The sequence below is a fragment of the Chiloscyllium punctatum genome, chromosome 24 (genome assembly GCF_047496795.1).
Source record: "Chiloscyllium punctatum isolate Juve2018m chromosome 24, sChiPun1.3, whole genome shotgun sequence".
Taxonomy (NCBI): Eukaryota; Metazoa; Chordata; class Chondrichthyes; order Orectolobiformes; family Hemiscylliidae; genus Chiloscyllium; species Chiloscyllium punctatum.
In genome coordinates this window covers 84410723-84432451 of record NC_092762.1, presented here as the reverse complement: position 1 = coordinate 84432451, position 21729 = coordinate 84410723, and the positions used below count along the sequence as shown (strand labels likewise).

The 21729-nt window shown below is 40.8% G+C and overlaps 1 protein-coding gene across 3 annotated transcripts in view; it reads left to right on the top strand.

Moving 5' to 3' along the window:
- slc25a42 (solute carrier family 25 member 42) overlaps positions 1-21729 on the top strand; it is a 42911-nt gene that overhangs the window by 19386 nt on the left and 1796 nt on the right. For 2 of the 3 annotated variants that reach the window (XM_072594351.1, XM_072594352.1), the window contains exons 2-7: positions 7765-7850; positions 9960-10071; positions 10341-10366; positions 15794-15960; positions 17991-18107; positions 20144-20295. In XM_072594351.1, the coding sequence (XP_072450452.1) occupies positions 7806-7850; positions 9960-10071; positions 10341-10366; positions 15794-15960; positions 17991-18107; positions 20144-20295 (619 nt within the window). In that variant the 5' untranslated portion in view covers positions 7765-7805. Of the gene's footprint in view, positions 1-6961; positions 6981-7764; positions 7851-9959; positions 10072-10340; positions 10367-15793; positions 15961-17990; positions 18108-20143; positions 20296-21729 lie in introns of those variants that run through there. The other variant, XM_072594353.1, reaches the window with a different exon arrangement.

Here is a 21729-nt window from a genome sequence, read left to right as displayed (position 1 = left end):
ATTTGGAGGAATGGCTGTTAGCTAATGGTATTTGCACAGCATAGAGAGTTGAACTGCATTTAGAGAACAGTTTGGGGAGAAATGGTAAGGGTATGAAGTCAGTTGTGGGAATCGTGTACAGATCACGTAGGGTGGGGACATAAAGCATGGAAAAATGGTAACTTGTCAGAAAGACATCTGGACAAGCTGAAAGAACCTCAAACGTGTTGAACAGTTGTTCATGCCCTCTGAGTCCCTCTACCTGCCTCACTCTCAGTCAGTCATTCTACAGTTTCCAAATCATAGGAGATTTTAATCTACATATTGACTGAAAAAGTTGAATGGGCAAAAGTAGCCTAGATGAATTCGTTGAATGTTATCAGATCAGTTTCTCAGAATAGCACATTCTAAATCTTGTGTTGTGCAGTGAGCTACACTAATGAATGATTTCTTAGTGAAGGTGCCCTTAGGTAGCAGTGACCATTATATAATTGAATTTTTCATTCAGTTTGAGAGAGAGAGAAGTGGGTCTGACACTATTTTTACGTAAAAATTAAATAAGGGAAATTGGGAAATCTCAATAGCAGAAAACTACAGACTAGTTACCTTAAAATCTCTGATGGGGAGGATGTTAGCTATTATTCAAGAAGGGCACTATAGATAAGTTTGCAGATAATCAGACAGAGTTAACATGATTTTGTGAAAGGGAAATCATGTTTGATCAATCTACTGGAGATATTTGCGAAGGTGATACATGATGTGGATCAGAGTAAATTGTGGGGTGTACTGTAATTAGATTTCCAATTGGCAATTGATAAGAGTCCACATCAAAAGTTATTGCAAAACAATGAAAGCACATGATAGAGGCAGCACTCTGGCATGAAAAGCAGTGACTGACTAACAGGAAGCAGAGGGAGGGTGTAAGTGGGTATTTTCAATCTGTCAAAATGTAATGAATGGTGTGCCACAGATCTCAATGCTTGGCCTTCAAAGATTATAATTTATCTAAATAGGTTGGGTGAAAAGATGGAATTGAATGTTTTAGGCTGAGGTTTATGAAATCATGAGAGACATGGATGGGGTGAATAGACAAGGTTTTTACACTGGCGTGGGGGAGTCAAAATCACAGGGCATAGGTTTAAGATGAGAGGGGGAAGATTTAAAAGGGACCAAAGGGGCAACGTTTTCAGAGGGAGGTGCATGTATGAAAAAAACTGCCAGAATAAATGGTGGAGGCTGGTACAATTACAACATTTAAAAGGCACCTGAATGAGTGTATGATTAGGAAGGATTTAGAGGCATGTGGGCCAAATGCTGGGGCTGGATTAATTTATGATATTTGGTAATCATGGATGAGTTGGTCTAAAGGGTCTGTTTCCATGCTTTAAGCTCTATGACTCAATATAGTTGTCAAATTTTTTAATGGCATAAAATAGGTAGAAAAATATATTATAAAGAGGACATGAGGTTTTAAAAAAGTAGTGGTGAAGTGAATTGTTAAAGAAGAGGCAAAAGGAATATTGTGGGAAAATGTGAAATTGTCTTCCAATTATAGGGAGAATAACAGCATGTTTCTAAATCAAGAGAGATTGTAGAGTTTTAAGTTTTAAGAGAGACATTGGTGTCTTTATCCGAGAATCATGAAAGGTTAGTGTACAGGTACAGGAGGAAGTAATTATGAAAGCTAATGGATCGTTATGAGTTATTGTGACTGAAATTGAATGCCAAAGTAGGGAGGTTCTGATTCAATTATTCAGGGTGCTGGTGAGCTGGAGTACTGTGTACAGCATTGCTCACTGTATTCATGGAAGGATGTAAATGCATTGGAGACAGTTAAGAGAAGGGTTACTCGTTCACTACCTGAAATGGGTGCATTGTCTTGTGAGAAAAGAAGATTAAACATATTAGGCTAGATTGTCAAGGTAGGTGACATGGGGATTTCAAGTTACTGTAAGATCAGCAATGATCCTATTTTGGAGCATCCCTGAGAGGTTGAATGGCCTACTGATTTTGTATATTTTTTTTAGATTAGATTAGATTACTTACAGTGTGGAAACAGGCCCTTCGGCCTAACAAGTCCACACCGCCCTGCCGAAGCGTAACCCACCCATACCCCCACATCTACATTTACCCCTTACCTAACACTATGGGCAATTTAGAATGGCCAATTCACCTGGCCTGCACATCTTTGGACTGTGGGAGGAAACCGGAGCACCCGGAGGAAACCCACGCAGACACGGGGAGAATGTGCAAACTCCACACAGTCAGTCGCCTGAGGCGGGAATTGAACCCGGGTCTCAGGCGCTGAGAGGCAGCAGTGCTAACCACTGTGCCACCGTGCATATTGCAGTTTGTGGGAGCTTGCTGTAGGTAGACTGTGGTCTTATGTGTATATTGCATTACACTTCATTAGCTTCACAAGAATGTGTCAACGAAATGTTTCTGTTTCATGCATTAGTTATTATCTGCATCTCTGCTTGTGATTGCCATTAACAGCATGTTGCATTTATATGGCTCCTTCAATATAATCAAAGGGCCCAACATGCTTGATAGGTGCATTGTAAAACAAAGTATGCCACTAAGCTAGAGAAGGAATATTGGATCAGGTAACCAAAAGCTTGGTCAAAAACGGTAAGTTTGGAGGAGTGTCTCAAAAGAGAAAAGTGACATAAATGTGAGTCGAGCTATATGCAGGGAATTCCAGATCTTGGAATCTGATGGCACAACCCCTATTGTGGGGTGATTAAAATTGGGGATGCTTAAGAAGTCAGAGTTAGTGGAACACAGATACATAGTTTAGTATCGTTAGTTAATGTTTCATATTGTAAGCCAAGTATCACTAGCAGTTGGGGTAAAAGTGCTTGAACTGATTTCATACTGTATTCTTGCAGTCAGCAAAGCAGAGATCTTTACCCTGCACCTTGACTGGATTTGTGCCTGGTGTAGAAAGGTCAGTCCTTAATTCACTTCCACTGATCTTTTCCTTTTTGAAAACTTAGTTTCCTACATTACAAAAGCAAGTGCAGTTCAACAATTCCAAATTGTCTGTCCAGAGGTTGTGCAGGATGCTACATTGATACCTCACTGATTCTTCATCTCTGCCTGCATTTGCCAGAAGTTCTCTTGTCTCCATCTATCCTTACCTTGCTGGCCTGTTTCCCATCTTTTTTTTTCTCTGGCCCCCTTTCTTCCCACCTGGCCTTCTATCTCTATAACTGTCTATCTCTGTTTCTCTTCCTGCATTTTTTTTTGCTTTTTTTGGGGGGATTATGTTGATAACACAGTGAGGGAATGCAGTGTTAGATTTTAGTCATTAGAGGCAAGGCTGGATTTTGCTGGAGCAGTTGCTGATATGTGTGAGACTGTGCACAGGCCAGACACACAGGGTGATTCAACATGAATCATTTCAAAATACTCCGTAACTGAGCACATTGCACTTGCAACATTGGCCAGCTGCTGAGAAACATTGACAGCACTGACCCTTAATACAAGTTGGATTGCTTACAAGAATATGTTTGCTTCGAAAGAGGTCAAATTATCAAGCATTACTGGAGCTAAGGTGAAAAGAGCGATGAATGCTTAAAATTTGAAATAAAAAGCAGAAATTCAAGTTCTATAATCAGTACTGTGATTGATGTCTTTTACAGTTTGAACACTTTATTTCAAATTTTTAAAAATTAATTGGATGAGGGCCTCACTGGCTAGGTCAGCATTTATTGCCCATTCCTAATTAGCCAGAGGGTAGTTGAGAGTCATCTACATTACAGTGTGTCTGAAATTGCATGTAGGCCAGACCATGTAAGAATGACAGTTTCCTTCTCTACAGGACGTTAGTGAACCAGATAAGTTTTTTTGGACAATCAACAATGATTCATGGTTACGCTTAGACTCTAAATTGCAGATTTTTATTAAATTCAAATTCCACACACCTGTGGTGGGTTTCTGGGTCCCTGGAATATTACTGGGTCTCTGGATTAACAAGGAGAAAGTGAGGACTGCAGATGCTGGAGATCAGAGCTTAAAAATGTGTTGCTGGAAAAGCGCAGCAGGTCAGGCAGCATCCAAGGAACAAGAGAATCGACGTTTCGGGCATAAGTCCTTCAGGAATGAGGAGGGTGCGCCAAATAGGCTAAGATAAAAGGTAGGGAGGAGGGACTTGGGGCAGGGGCCCTGGGAATGCGATAGGTGGAAGGAGGTTAAGATGAGGGTGATAGGCCGGAGAGGGGGTGGGGGCGGAGAGGTCGGGAAGAAGATTGCAGGTCAAGAAGGCGGTGCTAAGTCTGAGGGTTGGGACTGAGAAAAAGTGGGGGAAGGGGAAATGAGAAAGCTAGAGAAATCTGCATTCATCCCTTGTGGTTGGAGGGTTCCTAGGTGGAAGATGAGGCGCTCTTCTGCCATGTTGTCATGGTCTGGCGATAGAGGAGGCCAAGGACCTGCATGTCCTTGGCAGAGTGGGAGGGGGAGTTAGTGTTCAGCCACAGGGCGGTTGGGTTGGTTGGTGCGGGTGTCCCAGAGGTGTTCTCTGAAACGTTCCGCAAGTAGGCAGCCTGTCTCCCCAATGTATAAGAAGCCACATCGGGTGCAGCGGATGTAGTAAATGATGTGTGTGGAGGTGCAGGTGAATTTCTGACCGATATGGAAGGATCCCTTGGGGCTTGGAGGGAAGTGAGGGGGGAGTTGTGGGTGCAAGTTTTGCATTTCTTGCGGTTGCAGGGGAAGGAGCCGGGAGTGGAGGTTGGGTTGGTGGGGGTTGTAGATCTGACGAGGGAGTCGCGAAGGGAGTGGTCTTTCCGGAACGCTGATAGGGGTGGGGAGGGAAATATATCCTTGATGGTGGGGTCTGTTTGGAGGTGGCAGAAATGACGAAGGGTGATACGATGTACCTGGAGATTGGTGGGGTGGTAGGTGAGGACCAGTGGGGTTCTGTCCTGGTGGCGATTGGAGGGGCGGGGCTCAAGGACAGAGGAGCGGGAAGTGGAGGAGATGCGGTGGAGAGCATCGTCAACCACGTCTGAGGGGAAATTGCGGTCTTTGAAGAAGGAGGCCGTCTGGGTTGTTCGGTATTGGAATTGGTCCTCCTGGGAGCAGATGTGGCGAAGGCGAAGGAATTGGGAATATGGGATGGCGTTTTTACAGGGGGCAGGGTGGGAGGAGGTGTAATCATTACACTATCAGCGTTCCGGAAAGACCACTCCCTTCGCGACTCCCTTGTCAGATCCACACCCCCCACCAATCCAACCTCCACTCCCGGCACCTTCCCCTGCAACCGCAAGAAATGCAAAACTTGCGCGCACACACACCTCTCCCCTCACTTCCCTCCAAGGCCCCAAGGGATCCATCCATATCGGTCAGAAATTCACCTGCACCTCCACACACATCATTTGCTGTATCTGATGTGGCCTCCTAGTCATTGGGGAGACAGGCTACCTACTTGCAGAACGTTTCAGGGAACACCTCTGGGACACCCGCACCAACCAACCCAACCACCCTGTGGCTGAACACTTTAACTTCCCCCTCCCACTCCGCCAATGACATGCAGGTCCTTGGCCTCCTCCATCGCCAGACCATGGCAACACGACGCCTGGAGGAAGAGCGCCTCATCTTCCACCTAGGAACCCTCCAACCACAAGGGATGAATGCAGATTTCTCCAGCTTTCTCATTTCCCCTCCCCCCACCCTCAGTCCCAACCCTCAGACTCAGCACCGCCTTCTTGACCTGCAATCTTCTTCCCAACCTCTCCGGCCTATCACCCTCATCTTAACCTCCTTCCACCTATTGTATTCCCAGGGCCCCTCCCCCAAGTCCCTCCTCCCTACCTTTTATCTTAGCCTGCTTGGCACACCCTCCTCATTCCTGAAGAAGGCCTTATGCCCGAAACGTCGATTTTCCTGTTTCTTTGATGCTGCCTGACCTGCTGCACTTTTCCAGCAACACATTTTTAATCTCTGGATTAACAGTCTAGTGGTAATGCCACTAGGCCAACACCTCCCTCCCTATTTAAATTGCTATTTAGTTTTCTGGTCTGCAATGCTTCCTTCCTTTCTTGCTTTGTTACCTCAGCTAGTTTTCCCTCTCCTCTGCTGAAGCTGCTGGCCATTTCTGCTTTACATTGCATTTCCAGAAGAACTGGCAGTCCCTGTCTGGTATTCCATTAAAGTGACATCATGTTTATGACTACAGAGGAGTGTTTGAGTTCCATTTTTTCTGACATGCAGGAACCCATCCTCATTTCATCTACCCCTGCTGTTCTCTGACCTACATATCTAATGTTTTGGAGAAGTTCCAAACAAAAAGGTTCACCCCTCTTTTTGAATTCCTCCCACAATCCAGCATCCTTCATGATTCCACCCTGCAAACAATCTGTTGCACTGGCAAGATACTCTTTATGCATCCCCTCCTTTTACACCAATGATCATTCACTTGAGCTGTTGAGGTCTATTTTGTGGAATTCTCTCCTGAAACTTATCAGAGGCTCCTCTTTAAACCTACATTTGGCAACGTTTTTGATCAGCTGTTTCCAATTATCCCTCTGCTGTGCAGTGTATGAGTCTCTGTCAAATCTGAAGTGCTGGAGATAAGTATCTGGAATCTGTTTTGAGCTCCCCTGAGTGTATGTTTAAAACCAGTAATGGACAATGATACAATAACTCTTTTAAATCTCAAAGTACTGCTTATGCTGCTAAAGCTAAACTCAGCACCAGAAATTGAAACAAAAACAGAAATTGCCAGAGAAATTCAGCATCTGTGGAAGAAAAAGAGTTAATGTTTTGAGACCAGTGACCCTTTGTCAGAACAGAAACTGAATCTGATACAAAAATCCTTGAAAGCCTGTTCTGGAAAGAGAAGAAACGTATCAAAATTCAAGAGCAAGGCCAACGTATTTTGATGAGTGCTGGTGACAGATTTAGAACCTTACGTTTGCTGCCTGCCTGCTTTGGATTTTTGCATCACTTATGCCATAGTTTACTAGGCTGAAAGGCAGACTACTGATGACAGTGATGTGAGTGAGCTGCTGTAATGGAGGCTGTCATTATCAACAATGCACCTTCAACTCATTCACCTTTAAAAGTAAAAGGGTAGAGTGTATAAAATCACCCACCGATGGCATGTGAATCAAATATAAGACTATACATGTTTCAGTGGGAAATTTGAAACAAGTAGTTTGTGAAAAGGTTGATACATTAGCAAAGTCAGAAAGTGAATGATTATGATTGTCGAGAATTTGCTGAAAGTAAAGCTATTATGAGCTAGGCTGATCTTGCACATCTCAAGGGTATTTGGTTAAAAGTCTGAATGTTCTGCTTGTGAATCGCTTTATTGATGAAGCTGAAAGCAAAATAATCGGTTGCAAGCTCTGAGCACTTTACATTTTAAAAATCTTAATATTTGCGTAGAGTTCACAGACTGTCTCCTTGAAACTTTGTTCTCGAAGATGCTTCAAGGATGCTGGGAAAAGAATGAGAGGTGTGGATGGCCCAGTTACAAGCAAGATATTGGATTACACTGAATAAAAGTTACCATGGCTCCAAGATTTTGATATTTCTTTTATTAGAAGAAAATGCTTCATCTTTATGAAGATTTTAAAAAATGACTGCTGTTTCTTTCAGTCATATTTCCAGTGCATTTGCAAGCACATCTGCAGACCAATTTGACTTTAAAACATAGCTGAGAGTGCGGAACAAATGTATATAATTAAACTATTCAATACAAAAATGAAGTTTGTATGAGTTTCATTGACTTAATGGAAGCGATAAATCAGTATTGATCATTTTTTTCTTTTGCAGGAGTCCTGTGATCTTCACACCATCCTGTGACGGGGATTGGTATGGAGAATGTTGCGAAGAAAACTCTTGACACTGCTCCCACTCAGGTAAAAGTTAAAATGGAGAACGTAGTAGATGATTTAAAGCATCACACAGAGACCCCAATGAATAAACTGGCAGGTGTACACTTAACTCAGAATGGTAATGTTGGATGCCAAGGAAAACTATGATTGTGCAAAGATTAGCAAGCTGTGTACATTCTCAGTTCTTCGAAACCAAAAGATCCACTTAATGACCCAGTGGGAAAAGGCAGCTCCTGGCATATCATTAACTCACCTAAACTTAAGGATGTTTATGTTTCCCAGTTAGTGTTGCGCACATTGATCTCAGTTAAATTTGAAGTGGGTGTGTGGTGGTACAGATATGTCACTGTTACACTGGAGTGTTACTGACTGGACATAGTGTTATACGCAGCAGACCTATTACTGATGGATACAGATTTGTGCTACTAGGGAGGAAATTGTGCAACTAACATTCTACTGTATTGTCTGATTCCCTAACCTGTGCATTGACAGCTGACGTTAATTCAGGATATTACAATTGGCTTCAGTGGGCAAGGGAGAGGGACATCATCTTGTGTGAGCATTAGGCAAGAATAGAACTGCATTTGCTGTAATTTTTGTCTTGCTGAAAGTCTTCTGGCACTCATCATGAATCCTCTCAAGTTAAGAATGAGCAATTCCATGAACATATCTTAGAAGAGAAATAAAAAGTGCTTTGAACCGCAACATTATGATTTTTTTTCCAGAAAAGGAGTTTAGTAAATTGGGATAGAAAATGACATGCTTTTTTTTCTTCACACCAGGATGGTGTGAAGATTACAGGACTCCTGACTATGCTAAATAAGCCTAGTTACAAAAGTGCATACAAAAATGCCTCATCTGTATTACAGTTCATTCTGTTTCATATGATTCTAGCCACTCTGAGACCATTTTATATCTGTTTCAGAGCATTTTCAATTTGCTCACGTATATTTTGAAAATCAAGTAACTTTTTTCTAAGCAATGAACACTTTAAACAGTAAATATATTTGCTTATCATAATGTCACAATCTGATACTCATCATGGATTTAACCCAGGCACAAAAGCGACTGGCCATGTGTTTGGAGAAGTTCTTTGCAGAAAATTCTATTGCCAATTTACACTTGAAACTGGTACCGATCTTCCTTGTTGTATATTGGGCAGTGTAATGACTTCCTTAGTGTTTGCACCATAAGAACCCAGATTAACTGGCCGTTGTCACTTTGCTCTTTGTGGTATATTGCCAGCTGCTGTATTTCTTCCATTGCATGCATGATTACATTTCAAAAGTACAATTCATGGAACATGCAATATAAAAGCAAATCTTTTGCTGGCTTTTTTTTTGCTTTCACTCATATCAATAAACTCTCATCTGCAGCCTTGTGCTTTGTTGCTAATGTTGAGCATCCTAGTTTATTTTGCATACTTGATATACAGGCATCCCTTGGTCAGGGTAAGCAGTCTTGCTGTTTGGCTGTCCTCTGCTATTTGGCTACAGTGTACACAATCTACAGAATTCCTTAAATCTTATTATACAGCTTCTTGCACACCCACCTCTGCACCCTAAAGAAGGACAAGGGCAGCAGATGTATGAGAGGACTATCACCTCCAGATTCACCTCTTAAGTTGCACACCACTCTTTGTTCATTATTGTGTAAAGTCTTGGAGCTTCTTCCCTAACAGGAATGCCTTCACCGTGGGGACTACAATGATTCAAAAATTAACTCGCTACCATACTCACAAAGGTGATGAGTGATGGACTTTAATTCCTGGTTGAGATAATGTTGTTCCAATGAATGGAAAAAGAAAAGCTTTAAGAATGTTTAGCAGTACTAAGGAAGATTTCCATTGTCTAACCAGTAATGTACATAACTTGGAAATATCTGAATAGGCGAGTGGGCAGGGAACCAAACTCAGTGTCAAGCCAATGTTGTATGTCCCTTGTGAGTAGTTTGGTGGGATGGAAGTAGTTTTATTTTGCAAATAACCCACGCTGTGCATGGTGCCTAAATTGGAAACTTTCCTTCTCAAGGTTAAACATTCCTGACTTTGTGGAATGCAAAAGTTTGCAAATTTATTTAAAAAATAAAGATTATTTTGACCTGATGGAGGTATTTTTTGTCTGACTTTCCTAGGATGTGAGAGGGAAGCGACATATCATTAATTCCCTCATCTCGGGAGCAATTGCTGGAGCTGTCGCAAAGACGGTGGTAGCACCGCTGGATAGAACCAAAATTATATTTCAAGGTAGGAGGAGATGGCCAGAGTGGAATTCCTTGTTTATTCTGGCTGTGCTCTATATTTCTAACAAAGTAAAAGAGAATATCACAGTGCTGCCTGACCTGCTGTGCTTTTCCAACACCACTCTAATCTTGACTGTAATCTCCAGCATTTGCAGTACCCACTTCTACCTAAGAATACTTGATGCCTGCATGGCTGTGCATTTGTGTTGGTGGGGTAGCTATTGCAACTTTGTCAAGTCTAATTGATTATTTTTTGTTTCCCTGCATTCACAGTATCTTCAAGAGGATTCTCAGCTAAGGTGAGGTTATTTCTTTTCTTATTTAACTGCGTATGCTCTCTGTGCCTCCCCCACTTGACCATCTATCTGTATATTGCGCATTATTTGTGCCTTGGTGCTTAGAAGAGAAATAAAGTAAGCCGATCATCTGTTGGTTTCTTCTGAACCCCTCAAAGACCTGAAATGTGTATCAGAACAATCCGTCTCCAGTCAACTAGGAACAGGATGGGCTTTAGACTTTAGATTATACCCAGCGTTATGAATAGAACAATAATAACACATCACCAGACAGTATGAGTTGTCTCACAAGAATATGCATGAAGTTGATAGTTTTTCATAAAAACAAATAGAGCAATGAAACTTTATAAAATTTGTCTGGTTAGGCCTCAGTTGGAACATTCTGTCCATTCCATTACTTCAGTAAAGATGTCAAAGCCCTGGGACAGGTTGCACAGGAGGTTTATTGATTCCAAAGGTTGAGTTGGTTGATCTTGTATTGAGAGATTGGAGAACCTGAGATTGTTCTCAGAACAGGGAAGGTTAAGAAGAGATTCAGTGGAAGTGTTCAAGCTTATGAAGGATTTTGATGATTGGGAGAAGAGATGAGAAAGTTGCTTTTTTCCCAGTTAGGGCAAATTTTAAGCTATTACTAAATATCTAGAAATAGTGAGGAACATTTTTTACGCAGAGAGTTACAGACTTCCTGTAAGGCAGCTGGGTACACTTTTAATAGAAAATTTACTTTTTTTGAAAAAAAGAAAATTAAGAATAAGCAAGTAACTGTCTGGGGAATGGTCTTAGCACTGATCTGATTTTTTCCAAAATACCAAAAAGTTCCTGTTTTAAATGTTCAGTCCCATAATTGCGGATTCTTGCATATTGATGGCACTTTTTTGCCAGTATTTTGTAAAACACATTTAAAAATTGATACTGTTTGTAAAGCAAATATCAGGGTTTGCAGTATTGAAGATTGTAAATGAAACATTTCTAATTTAACTAGATTTCATCATTACAGTTGCTACATTTTAAAAATAATGTTTTAAACATTTCCATAAATTCGAGGAATTCCTGAGCTCATGTAAAGCACTGTGTATAAATGCAAATTCTTTTCATTGTGTACCTGTGTGCTGTATGTCTTTCTACTTTGACTGGAAGAAGTTTTTTTTAGCTCTGTTGGTGTGAAGTTAATCTTAAAAGAAAGTTTGTTTATATCATTTGGAACAGAACTACCAACATAAATGAAATAGGGAATCCTTGTTTTCTTGTTTGTCGACTAAATATCCATTTATTTCTAATAAAAGTTTGAGAAATTTTGTTTGAAAACAAGCAATTTCCTGGAAAGCATTTTCCCCAAATGTGTATTTTTGAAGAGCGCTAATTTGAAGGATAATGAGAATTGTTAGGCCACTGTTGGAATATTGCATGCAATTCTGGTCTCTTTCCTGTCAGAAAGATGTTGCGAAACTTGAAAGGGTTCAGAAAAGATTTACAAGGAGGATTTGAGCTATAGAGAGAGGCTGAACAGGCTGGGGCTGTTTTCCCTGAAGTGTCGGAGGCTGAGGGGTGACCTTCTAGAGGTTTGTAAAGTCATGAGGGGCATGGATAGGATAAATAGGCAAAGTCTTTTCCCTGGGTTCAGGGAGTCCAGAAGTAGAGGGCATAGGTTTAGGGTGAAAGGGGAAAAATATAAAAGAGACCTAAGGGGCAACTTTTTCACACAGGGTGGTATGTGTATGGAATGAGCTGCCAGAGGAAGTGGTGGAGGCTGGTACAATTGCAACATTTAAGAGGCATTTGGATGGGTATAGGAATAGGAAGGGTTTGGAGGGATATGGGCCGGGTGCTGGTAGGTGGGACTAGATTGGGTTGGGGTATCTGGTCGGCATGGATGGGTTGTTTCCATGCTGTATCTCTCTATGACTCTAAGTGCATTGGGATTTGGGATTAAAGTTCTTTCAAAAAGTTGGCATACGTGTGAATGACTAAATTTCTGCCTTCTATACCACAAAGTATTATGGTTAATGGATCTTCAAGCATGAAAATGATTTATAATTTTAGGATGAATATCATCCTGCTCTCTTCCATTGCATCCCTCTGTAGTTTGTCCAAGGGAAGTAACAAGTGAGCTATAAGTTCTTTGATCTAGCTTTAGCTACTTGCATCATCTGACAATCTCTGTGCCCTCTGCTATCGGATGCTCTGAAAGTTAGTTGGGCTCTAATAGTACTTGTGAATAACTAGCAGTTCAAAAGTTGGCTATGTAGCACTGTGTAAGGACGAGTTAAAGTTTATGTATTTCTGCTTCATATTTCAGATGGCTAGTTTGAGATGCGCTTGCCTGAGTTAACACAAAAGGTGGTCTTGCATTTGAGTAACAGCTTTGACTTCAGGATGTTCCAAAGTCAAAAAGTATTTTATGAATTGTAATCACTGTTGTAATGCAGGAAACCTGCCCACCAATTTGTGCCAAGAAAGCTCCTATAAGTAATATTTCGATAAGACTCTAATATTTACAGCACAGGAGGAGGCCATCTGTCCCGTGGTGTTCACATGGCCTTTAGCAGGAGAAATGGCCTTGCACTCCCAGAGATCTCACTCTGGGTTTATGGAGCAATGTGAACCAATGCCATGGCAGGGGTGAAATGTTTCAGAAGTTGCTGGCACCCAGAAGCTGTAACATGAGCTGCACTGTTAATAGTATTCTCCACTCAACACTTCAGTTGGCATGTTTGGTTATAAGTTTGTACTGTCTTGTCTTTGACTAGAAACACTGCTACTACACAAACACATGATGGCATACACTAATAGCCTATGTTAAAATAGCACTAGTGCCTTACATTATTTTAAGATACCTCACCAAATCTTTTTCAAACAGAATTTGACACTCAGCCATACAGTTGTTTGGGCAGACAATCAAAAATTTAATTAAGGACATTGGATTTGCAAAGTATTTTAAAGTAGAAAATGATCGGAATATGTAGGAAGCAAGTTCTTGAGCTAAGTTTTTAACATTTTGATTGGTTTGGATTGCACCAAATATTGGAACAAGCAAAAGCCACAATTGAAGGAGTCTGCTCAGTGTATTAGCCAACAGTCCACCTTCACTAAAACACCAGAAAAGAATAACTGTTCATTTATCACTTTGCTGCCTTTGGGAGTTTGTTGTGTGCAAATTGTTTTGTTTTGTCTGCAGAGCAGTGGCTGCAATTCAGAAGTAATTTGTTGTCTGTGCAGCACTTTGGCATGCCCTGAGGAAGATCAAAAGAGCTTTACCAATGCTCATCAGTTCATTCTTCATACAGCACCATTGCTTTGAATGCCCCAAGAGGCTTGGCAAAGCAAATGCAGTTGCTGAATCGTGACAGAGGAGAATGTCTAAGAGCTTGATCCAAGAAATTTGTTCAGAGTGAATAGATTTTGAGACAGGTTTGCAAAAAATTGAACTGTGGCACTTTGAAAGCTATGCCATGGGTGAAATGAGAGGCAGGAGATGTCTGGGATTGGAGGAAGAAGTCTGTCTTACTCTTGTGGTGGTGAAATGGATTGGCATGCTTTGAGATATTTTAAAATGCTATTCAATCCAGTGGCATAGCCATTATCAGAAGCCGTTGCTTCCTGCAGCATAAGGGAACATAAATATTAACTAGATTGTGCTCTGGTGCTAGGGGTTAGAGTGTCCAATTATAACGAAAAATTGGCTTAACTTCCAATGAATAAACTATAACATTTACAAAAGTCCTTTCATGGCCTCAGAATATCCCATGAAAGTTAAGTGTAGTCACTGTTGTAATATAGGAAACATAGGCTAATTTACATATACCATGATTTCTGCACAGCAACTTATAGGTAATATTTTGCTGGTTGAGCAATAAATATTGACCAGGATTTCAGGAAGAACTCCTCAGTTCATTTTCGATGTTGTGGTTATGAATTCCTTTATATCCACCTAAGAGGATAGATGGGTCCTGGTTTAACATTTTACAGGAAAGACCCGCACCTCCTGCAGAACAACAATCTCCCATAAGTGTAAACCTGGGTTATGTGCTCAAGTTTGTGGATGATCTAATTGATGTGTCTAAAACAATGAAAGGAGTAGAGAAAGAGAATCTATTTCTCACAGAGGAATAACAACCAAATGACACACCATCATAAAATTAGGGCTAGACTATTCAGAAGCAAATTCAGAAGAAAATTCTTTTCCAGACATTTGTGCATGTTTGAATATTTTTGAGAATTTTCAAGTCAATTTCAATAGATTTTTATTGGCCATAGATGATGGTGCCACAGTTATTCCCATGTGGTGAGATGGAGCAAAATTCATGTGTGCCATTGACTGGGGAAGAAACCTCCATGCACATCTGCATCAGAGGTTGATAGGTCACATGCCAGCTTTGTGTATATGATCCAGACAAACTCTGGTTAGTTCTCAGTGATGGAGTGTAGCAATGTCCTAAGGCTTTGCATTTCAGATGAAACATTCAAACAGATCCCAAGGCACTTTTTGGGCAATCGCGTAGCTCTTGCAGGTGTCCTGACTAAACTTTACTTTTTTGACTGATGTCACTAGAATATTTGCATGTTGACCTCCCTTATTGTTAATGGGAATTGATGTGCACAAGTTGCTATATTGTGCACTTCAAAAATTATTCAATTGGTTACGAAACATTTGTGATGTTCTGAGGTTGTAGAAGGAAATGTTTGAAATGTGACTCCTTTCCATTCTGTTTCTTTAACCCCCTTGATAATCTTTTCCATAGCTGTTTGATCACGCCCTCCCTCTAATCCTCCAGCTTAGCCATGGATGCACCTTCTCAGAAAAATTATGTCACCAAATGAGATTGTTCAGCCCATCATGTCTCTGCCAGCCCGCTGCGTAAACAATTCGTCTCATGCCACTCCTTTACCTTTTTCCTGTAGTCCTGAGAGGCGACCTTATAGAAATGTATAACATAATGAGGTATTGATCAGGTAAATGGTAGTTGTCTTTTCCCTGGGGTGGGTGATTTCAAGGCAATGGGACACATTTTTAAGGTGAGAGGAGAGAGATCTAAAAAAGACATGAGGGGCAAATATTTTACAGAGTGGTTCATGTGTGAAGTGAACTTGAAGGAAGTGGTGGGTGTGGTACAATTACAGCATTTAAAAGACATTTGGATAAGTACATGAATAGGAAAGATTTGGAAACATATGGGCCAGAAGCAGGCAGGTGGGACTAGTTTAGCTTGAGATTATGTTTGGCATGTACTGGTTGGACCAAAGGGTCTGTTTCTGTGCTATGTGACTCTTCATGCCCTGCATATTTTTTCTGAGCACCTGTATTCCATACCCTTCCTTCCCTTTCCTCGAGTGTGCCTTCTCTACCCCATAAACTTTCTCTGTCTTCCCAAGTTGATTGAAATGTTTGTTTCATACCAAAGAATAATTATTTTGTCTTCACATTTGCTGTAGGAAGTTGTGAAGCTGATTTACCAAACCTACCGGATGGATGGTTTCTTCAGCCTCTGGCGGGGTAACTCTGCCACCATGGTCCGAGTTGTTCCTTATGCTGCACTTCAGTTCTGCTCTCATGAACAGTACAAACAGATTCTGGGATCCTATTGTGGGACTCATGGAAGGTCAGTATACAGGAGCAACATTTGGATCATCCCATTCAGACCAGCTCACAAAGTAGGCCATTCCCTTATCTCCAACTCCTTCCCTTTTCTCTAAACTCTATGAATTTAACTGCCGCAGACAGTAGAAACTGTTTCTGCTTGGGATACACGACTGTGGATTTATGGCCTTGTCTGGAGTTAATGTTGGAAAATGGAGATTATTTTGTGCAAATGTCATAATCTTTGCTTTGAAGCCCCACTTGTCTGACTTTCTAATGAATTAATTGTGCCACCATATGCTTGGATTTACTAAATAATATTTGAGTGGTAACTGACCCTTCTGATTTCAGTTTAGGATCCCACTGCTAATTTTTAAGCTTGGTGTATCCCAGCAAGGTAGACTTGGTAGAGAGAATAGATTTAATAGCTGCAGTGACTTGGAGTTGCGGGAGGAGAAACGTTATTTAAATGATGCGATACTTGAAGAGATGGGAAAAGGCTTGTTGAATTGTGAGAATTCAGTGAGAAATGGTTTTGCTAGATAACCAAAACAAAGGTGTAGAGATTTGACCGTTTTCCTCTAAACAAAATACTACTGAAGATGGAGATCTGAAATAAAAATAAAATGTTGGAGGAACTCTGGTTTGGCAGCACGTATAGAGACAAAACAGCAAGAGTTATTGGGCTCAGAGTTAACTGTTTCTCTGTCCTCAGTTGATGTCGTTCCCATTGGGTTCCTCCAGCACTTTGTTTTATTGGCTGTTTATTTGTTTTGCTTCTGCTTCTGGTTGGAGATTTCTTGAAGACTAACCAGTATCTATACGTTTAATAGCCTTTTATTGTCTCCTATACCTGTCAACAAATCTGACTTCCCAATGTTTCTGTTTGTGTACCTCTCTTGACCATTATAAATTGCCATGTAAACATCTTCAGTTTTGCTAAGCCACTTGTGACAGTGTAGTTACACATTATGGTCATGTGGTGGTGACATTCCCCACTTTCCTCTTGCCAACCCTACCATCATGGTACAGCTTTCCCATCATCGAAAGTGCAGACCACAGCTTAGGTTACTATGTTATGCGAAGGGCATCAATGATATCCCTTCAGTAGTGTATTGGAACATCAGCCTTGAATAACACACTCGAGGGCAAGTTTGGGGTTTGAATAGCTGTCTTGGCTTATAGGTTTTACTTTCTGAATTATTATTATTATTTTGCTAACCAATTTCTTTCGAGTAATGAGTGCTCCAGAGTGCCCTCACATCATCAATTTACTCTCACTTTAAAATCAGTTTCTTCAAATGTTTTAGAGAAAAGACCACAATTCCCCACTCTTTTTTAAAAAACAAAATTATTTCAGAACACAAAATCTTGAATGCAGAATGACCACCAATTATACAAGATACTTGTTAGGCCTCAGCTGGAATCTGTACACAGTTGTGAGTGCTACACTATAGAAGGATGTACACAAATTGGAAAGTGTAGAAGAGGTTTACAAAATGGTTCCAAAGATGGGAAACTTAAGTTGAGAGTAAATTGGGGAAATTGAGACTCCTCTCCAAGAGAAAGTGACTAAGAGAAGATTTGATAGATGTTTCCAAAATAGTGAAGGTCTGGATAGAGTAGATTGGGAGAAACTGTTCTTGTAAAAGGATCAAGGTCGACAAGGCATAAATTTAGTGATTTACAAATGTAGCAAAAATGAAGTGACAAAAGCCTTTTCCATACAGCTCATGGTTTGGGTGTGGAATGAACTGCCTGGAAGTATCGTGGAGACATAGGCAGTTTGAAGCATTCGAGAAAGCAGTAGATGATTACATAACTAGAAACAATTTAATAGGGTATGAGGAAAAGATGAAGTTAAGAATAAGTCATAGTGCTTATTTGAGATGGTTCAGACAAGATGGAACAAATGGCAGCCTCCTGTGTTGTTGGTCTGCACATCCTTTTCTCAAGTCCAGCTGTGTGTGGAGCACCCACCCATTGTTATGATTGGTTTTTGTTTTTCTCTCTGCAGAACTTTTTCACTATGGTTGTCTCTCTCTTTGCCAGACCTTTGCCACCCCTCCCACGGCTGCTTGCTGGCTCAATGGCTGGTATTACAGCCACCACGCTGACATATCCACTAGACTTGGTGCGAGCACGAATGGCTGTAACTCCAAAGGAAATGTAAGTATTCAAAGCAGCATCATCAACAGTGTTTGAGTAAAGCAATCCTCCATATATTGGACTGAAACTGCTCCCCAGTCAGTCCACTTACATCTTCTGTGAAGGTGAGCTCATTCAAAACTCTGCTAGTCACCTCATCTGCACCAGGTCTTACCCCTGTATATTGTCTGTGCTCAGTGCTGAGATCGTTCCCTCACAGATGTGTACATAAGAAACCATGCAGCAGCTTAACATAAACTGGAGTTCAAAACATTCAATTTGATGGGAATGGGGGTGGGGATGCGGGTGAGAATTCCAAGATTTAACTATTGCACATGTGCTACTCAGATAAAACAAAACATTAAAGGGCCAACATCCAAATACTGAAAGAAATTAAAAAGAGAACATGGTACAAATGCTGGGGTATGTTTTTTGGAGAGGCCATCGTTGACCTTTAGTATTCCTACCCCCAGAGAATTGTAAGGTCTCGATCGTTGAATATATTTAAGGCTGGGATAATTGGATTTTTGGTGTCTGTAGGATTTGAAGAGTGTCAGGAAATTGGAGTTGAAACCCAAGGTCAGCCATGATTTTCCAGCCATTTTGGAGACATGGTTGCAAGGCAGTCAAGGTTGGGCAAGAGATACTCAGTTGTATGTGACCTTTTTGAAAGGTCAAGCAGGAAGAACAAAGTGTTGTGATAACTTTGTTAGTATGAGATGGGGTAAGAACAGTAGCAAGAAATGATCTTGGACTGAATTATATGGAATCCATGCATGGAGTTAAGAAAAACAAAAAGACACTATGGAAGTAGTCTCTAACAGTATCTGTAATGTAGGACAGAGAATAAATCAGAAGATGGTGAGGACATCATTGAAAAAACGTCATTACATTAATCATGACTATCTTTAATCTTCTTGTAGATTGGCGACATCAGATTTACAAAGGAAGAATTCATAGTGTGTTTGTGACAGTTTCCTAGAACAATATGTTGTTGATGCAACCAAGAATCCAGTCAGTTTTAGACCTGGTGATGCGTCATGAAGCAAGTTTATTAAATTATCCCCTAGAGATAATATATGGTAGAATTTAGCATTCAGTTTCAATGAGAGAAACTTGGGTTGGAAACTTTGAGGTTTAACTGGGCAGATGTAGATAGTTCCCCTTGTGGGAGAGTCTAGAACTAGAGGGCATTATCTTAACCACTTACTCAGGTTGAGCTGAGGAGGAACTTGTTTAGCGGGTCGTGAATCTGTGGAATCCTTCACTACGAAGGGCTGTCGAGGGTGGGTCATTAAGGATATTAAAGGTTAAGATAGGCAGATGTTTAATTAAAAGGGAAGCCAGTTACGAGAAAAAGGCAGGAGTGTGGGGATGAGGATCATCAGATCTCATTGAATGATGAAGCAGACTCAATGGACCATATAGCTCAATTCTGCTTCTGTGTCTTGTTTTATAATGGATGACTTAGCAGTCTGTCTTTAACCTGGATAGTGTTAAGCTTCTTGAACGCTGAAGGCTCCAATATTTGTTGTTTTTATTCTAAGAACTGAGTTTGAAATGCATAGAAGGCAATTAATTTTCTGCTGGATACATTTTGCAATGGTACATTTATGTATACATTGAAGTATACGCAGAAGCATGATTTCTTTGGTCACTTGTGTGTGTTGGAGAAAAGTAGAGTTGCACAGCACAGAAGGAGAGTACCTTGCCATTATTTCTGTTTTGACTCTGGGATAGAGAAATCAAATTAATCAGAACCCACTGCACTTTTCCCACAGCTCTGTTTCTTTCCTTCAGGTGTTGCCTTGCATGTCCTTGCAGGTAGTTATGAGTTTGGAAAATATCACTGAATGCTATTAACCCTGCTTCTTTTATGTTTTCAGATAGTGTATTTTAAATTCTTCACGTTACTCTAGTTCTCATTGCTTTAAATCTGCAGACTCTGGTTGCCAACCCTTCTGCTACTAGAAGTGATTGCTTATTTATTCCATGGAGATATTTTGAGTGCACTTCTTGCTTATGATGGTGTATTACATATTTTTTTTTGCTATTAGGTACAGTAATATTTTGCATGTCTTTATCCGGATAACTCGAGATGAAGGAATCAAGACCTTGTACAGTGGATTCACACCCACTATCCTTGGAGTGATTCCATATGCCGGGCTCAGCTTCTTCACTTACGAAACACTGAAGAAATTACATGCAGGTACGGCAGTAGCTGTTAGTATGGTGATCCCTGGAGGAAGTGTCCAGATCACGTCTTGTTAATCAGGCTGTTGAGCCAGGTTTGTGTTCATTCCAAACTCCATTTCCAATCAGCAAATGGGATTTCACACTATTTACATTATCATTATAGCTGAAGGAGGCCACTTGGCCTATCCTGGTTCGTGTTCCAGAAAGGTCTCAATGCCCTCTTACCCTTTGTGAGAGGCATAATTTTGATTATTTTCCTTGTTATTTCATGTACAAGTTAATTCTATGCATTTTTCACTTGACAGTTTTTTTTTGTTGTCTGTTCTAGCATTACCTTTGATTATGATGGTTGGGCTGAAGGGTCTCTTTCCCTACTGTATGACTCTGACTCTATGATGACAATGCAAGATGCTGAAAACTTTTGGCACAATAGGCAACTGAGGACATCAGATTCCTTTCTCTAGAGGAATATTAATGAGACAAATAATTTTTTTATGACAATTGACAATGGCTTCATGGTCATCATTAGACTTTTAGTTGCAACTTGTTAAAACTCAAATTCCACCATCTGGATTTGAATCTGGATCCTGAGGGTATTACCTGGGTCTCTACTAGTCCAGTAACAATACGACTGTGCCATTACTTCCCCAGAAATATTCACTTTCTCCACCACTGAAGCTCAGTAGCAGCAGTGTGTACCATCTGCAAGATACAGTGCAGAAATATGCCAAGGCTCTCTAGATGGTATGTTTGAAACCAATGGCCGCTACCATCTAGAAAGTCAAGGACAGTTGATTAGTGGGAAGCCACTCCCGATCCTGATTTAGAAGTAGATTGCCATTTTTGTAGTGTCAGTCGTCAAAATCCTAGAACTTCCCCTCCAAGTATGTGGCTCTATCTACAGCACATGGACCGCATCTGTTCAAGAATGCAGCTCACCATCACCCTAAGGGCAACTCGGGATGGACACCCACATCCCATTAATTAATTTCTTTAAAAACTAAATGTTTCAGGTTACCAAGTCTATCCTCAGAGCTCCAATGTAGAGTCATAGCATAATAGAACATGGTAACAGACCGTTAGCCCCCAACTTGTCCATGCTGATCACGTTTCCTAAACTGAACTAGTACCATTTGCCTGTGTTTGGCCCATATCCCTCTAAACCTTTTCTATCCACTCACCTGTCCAAATATCTTTTAAACATTATAATTGTATTTGCCTCTACCATTTATGTGGCAGCTTGTTCTATATACGTGCCATCCTCAGGTCCCTTTTAAGTCTTTCTCCTCTCACATTAAACTTATGCCTTCTAGTTTTGGACTCCTCTTTCCTGGGGAAAAGACCTTAGCTATTCATCTTATTTGTGCCCCTTGTGATTTTATAAACCTTTAGAAAGTCACCTCTCAGCCTCCTGTATGCCAGGGGACAAGTCCCAGCCTATCTATCC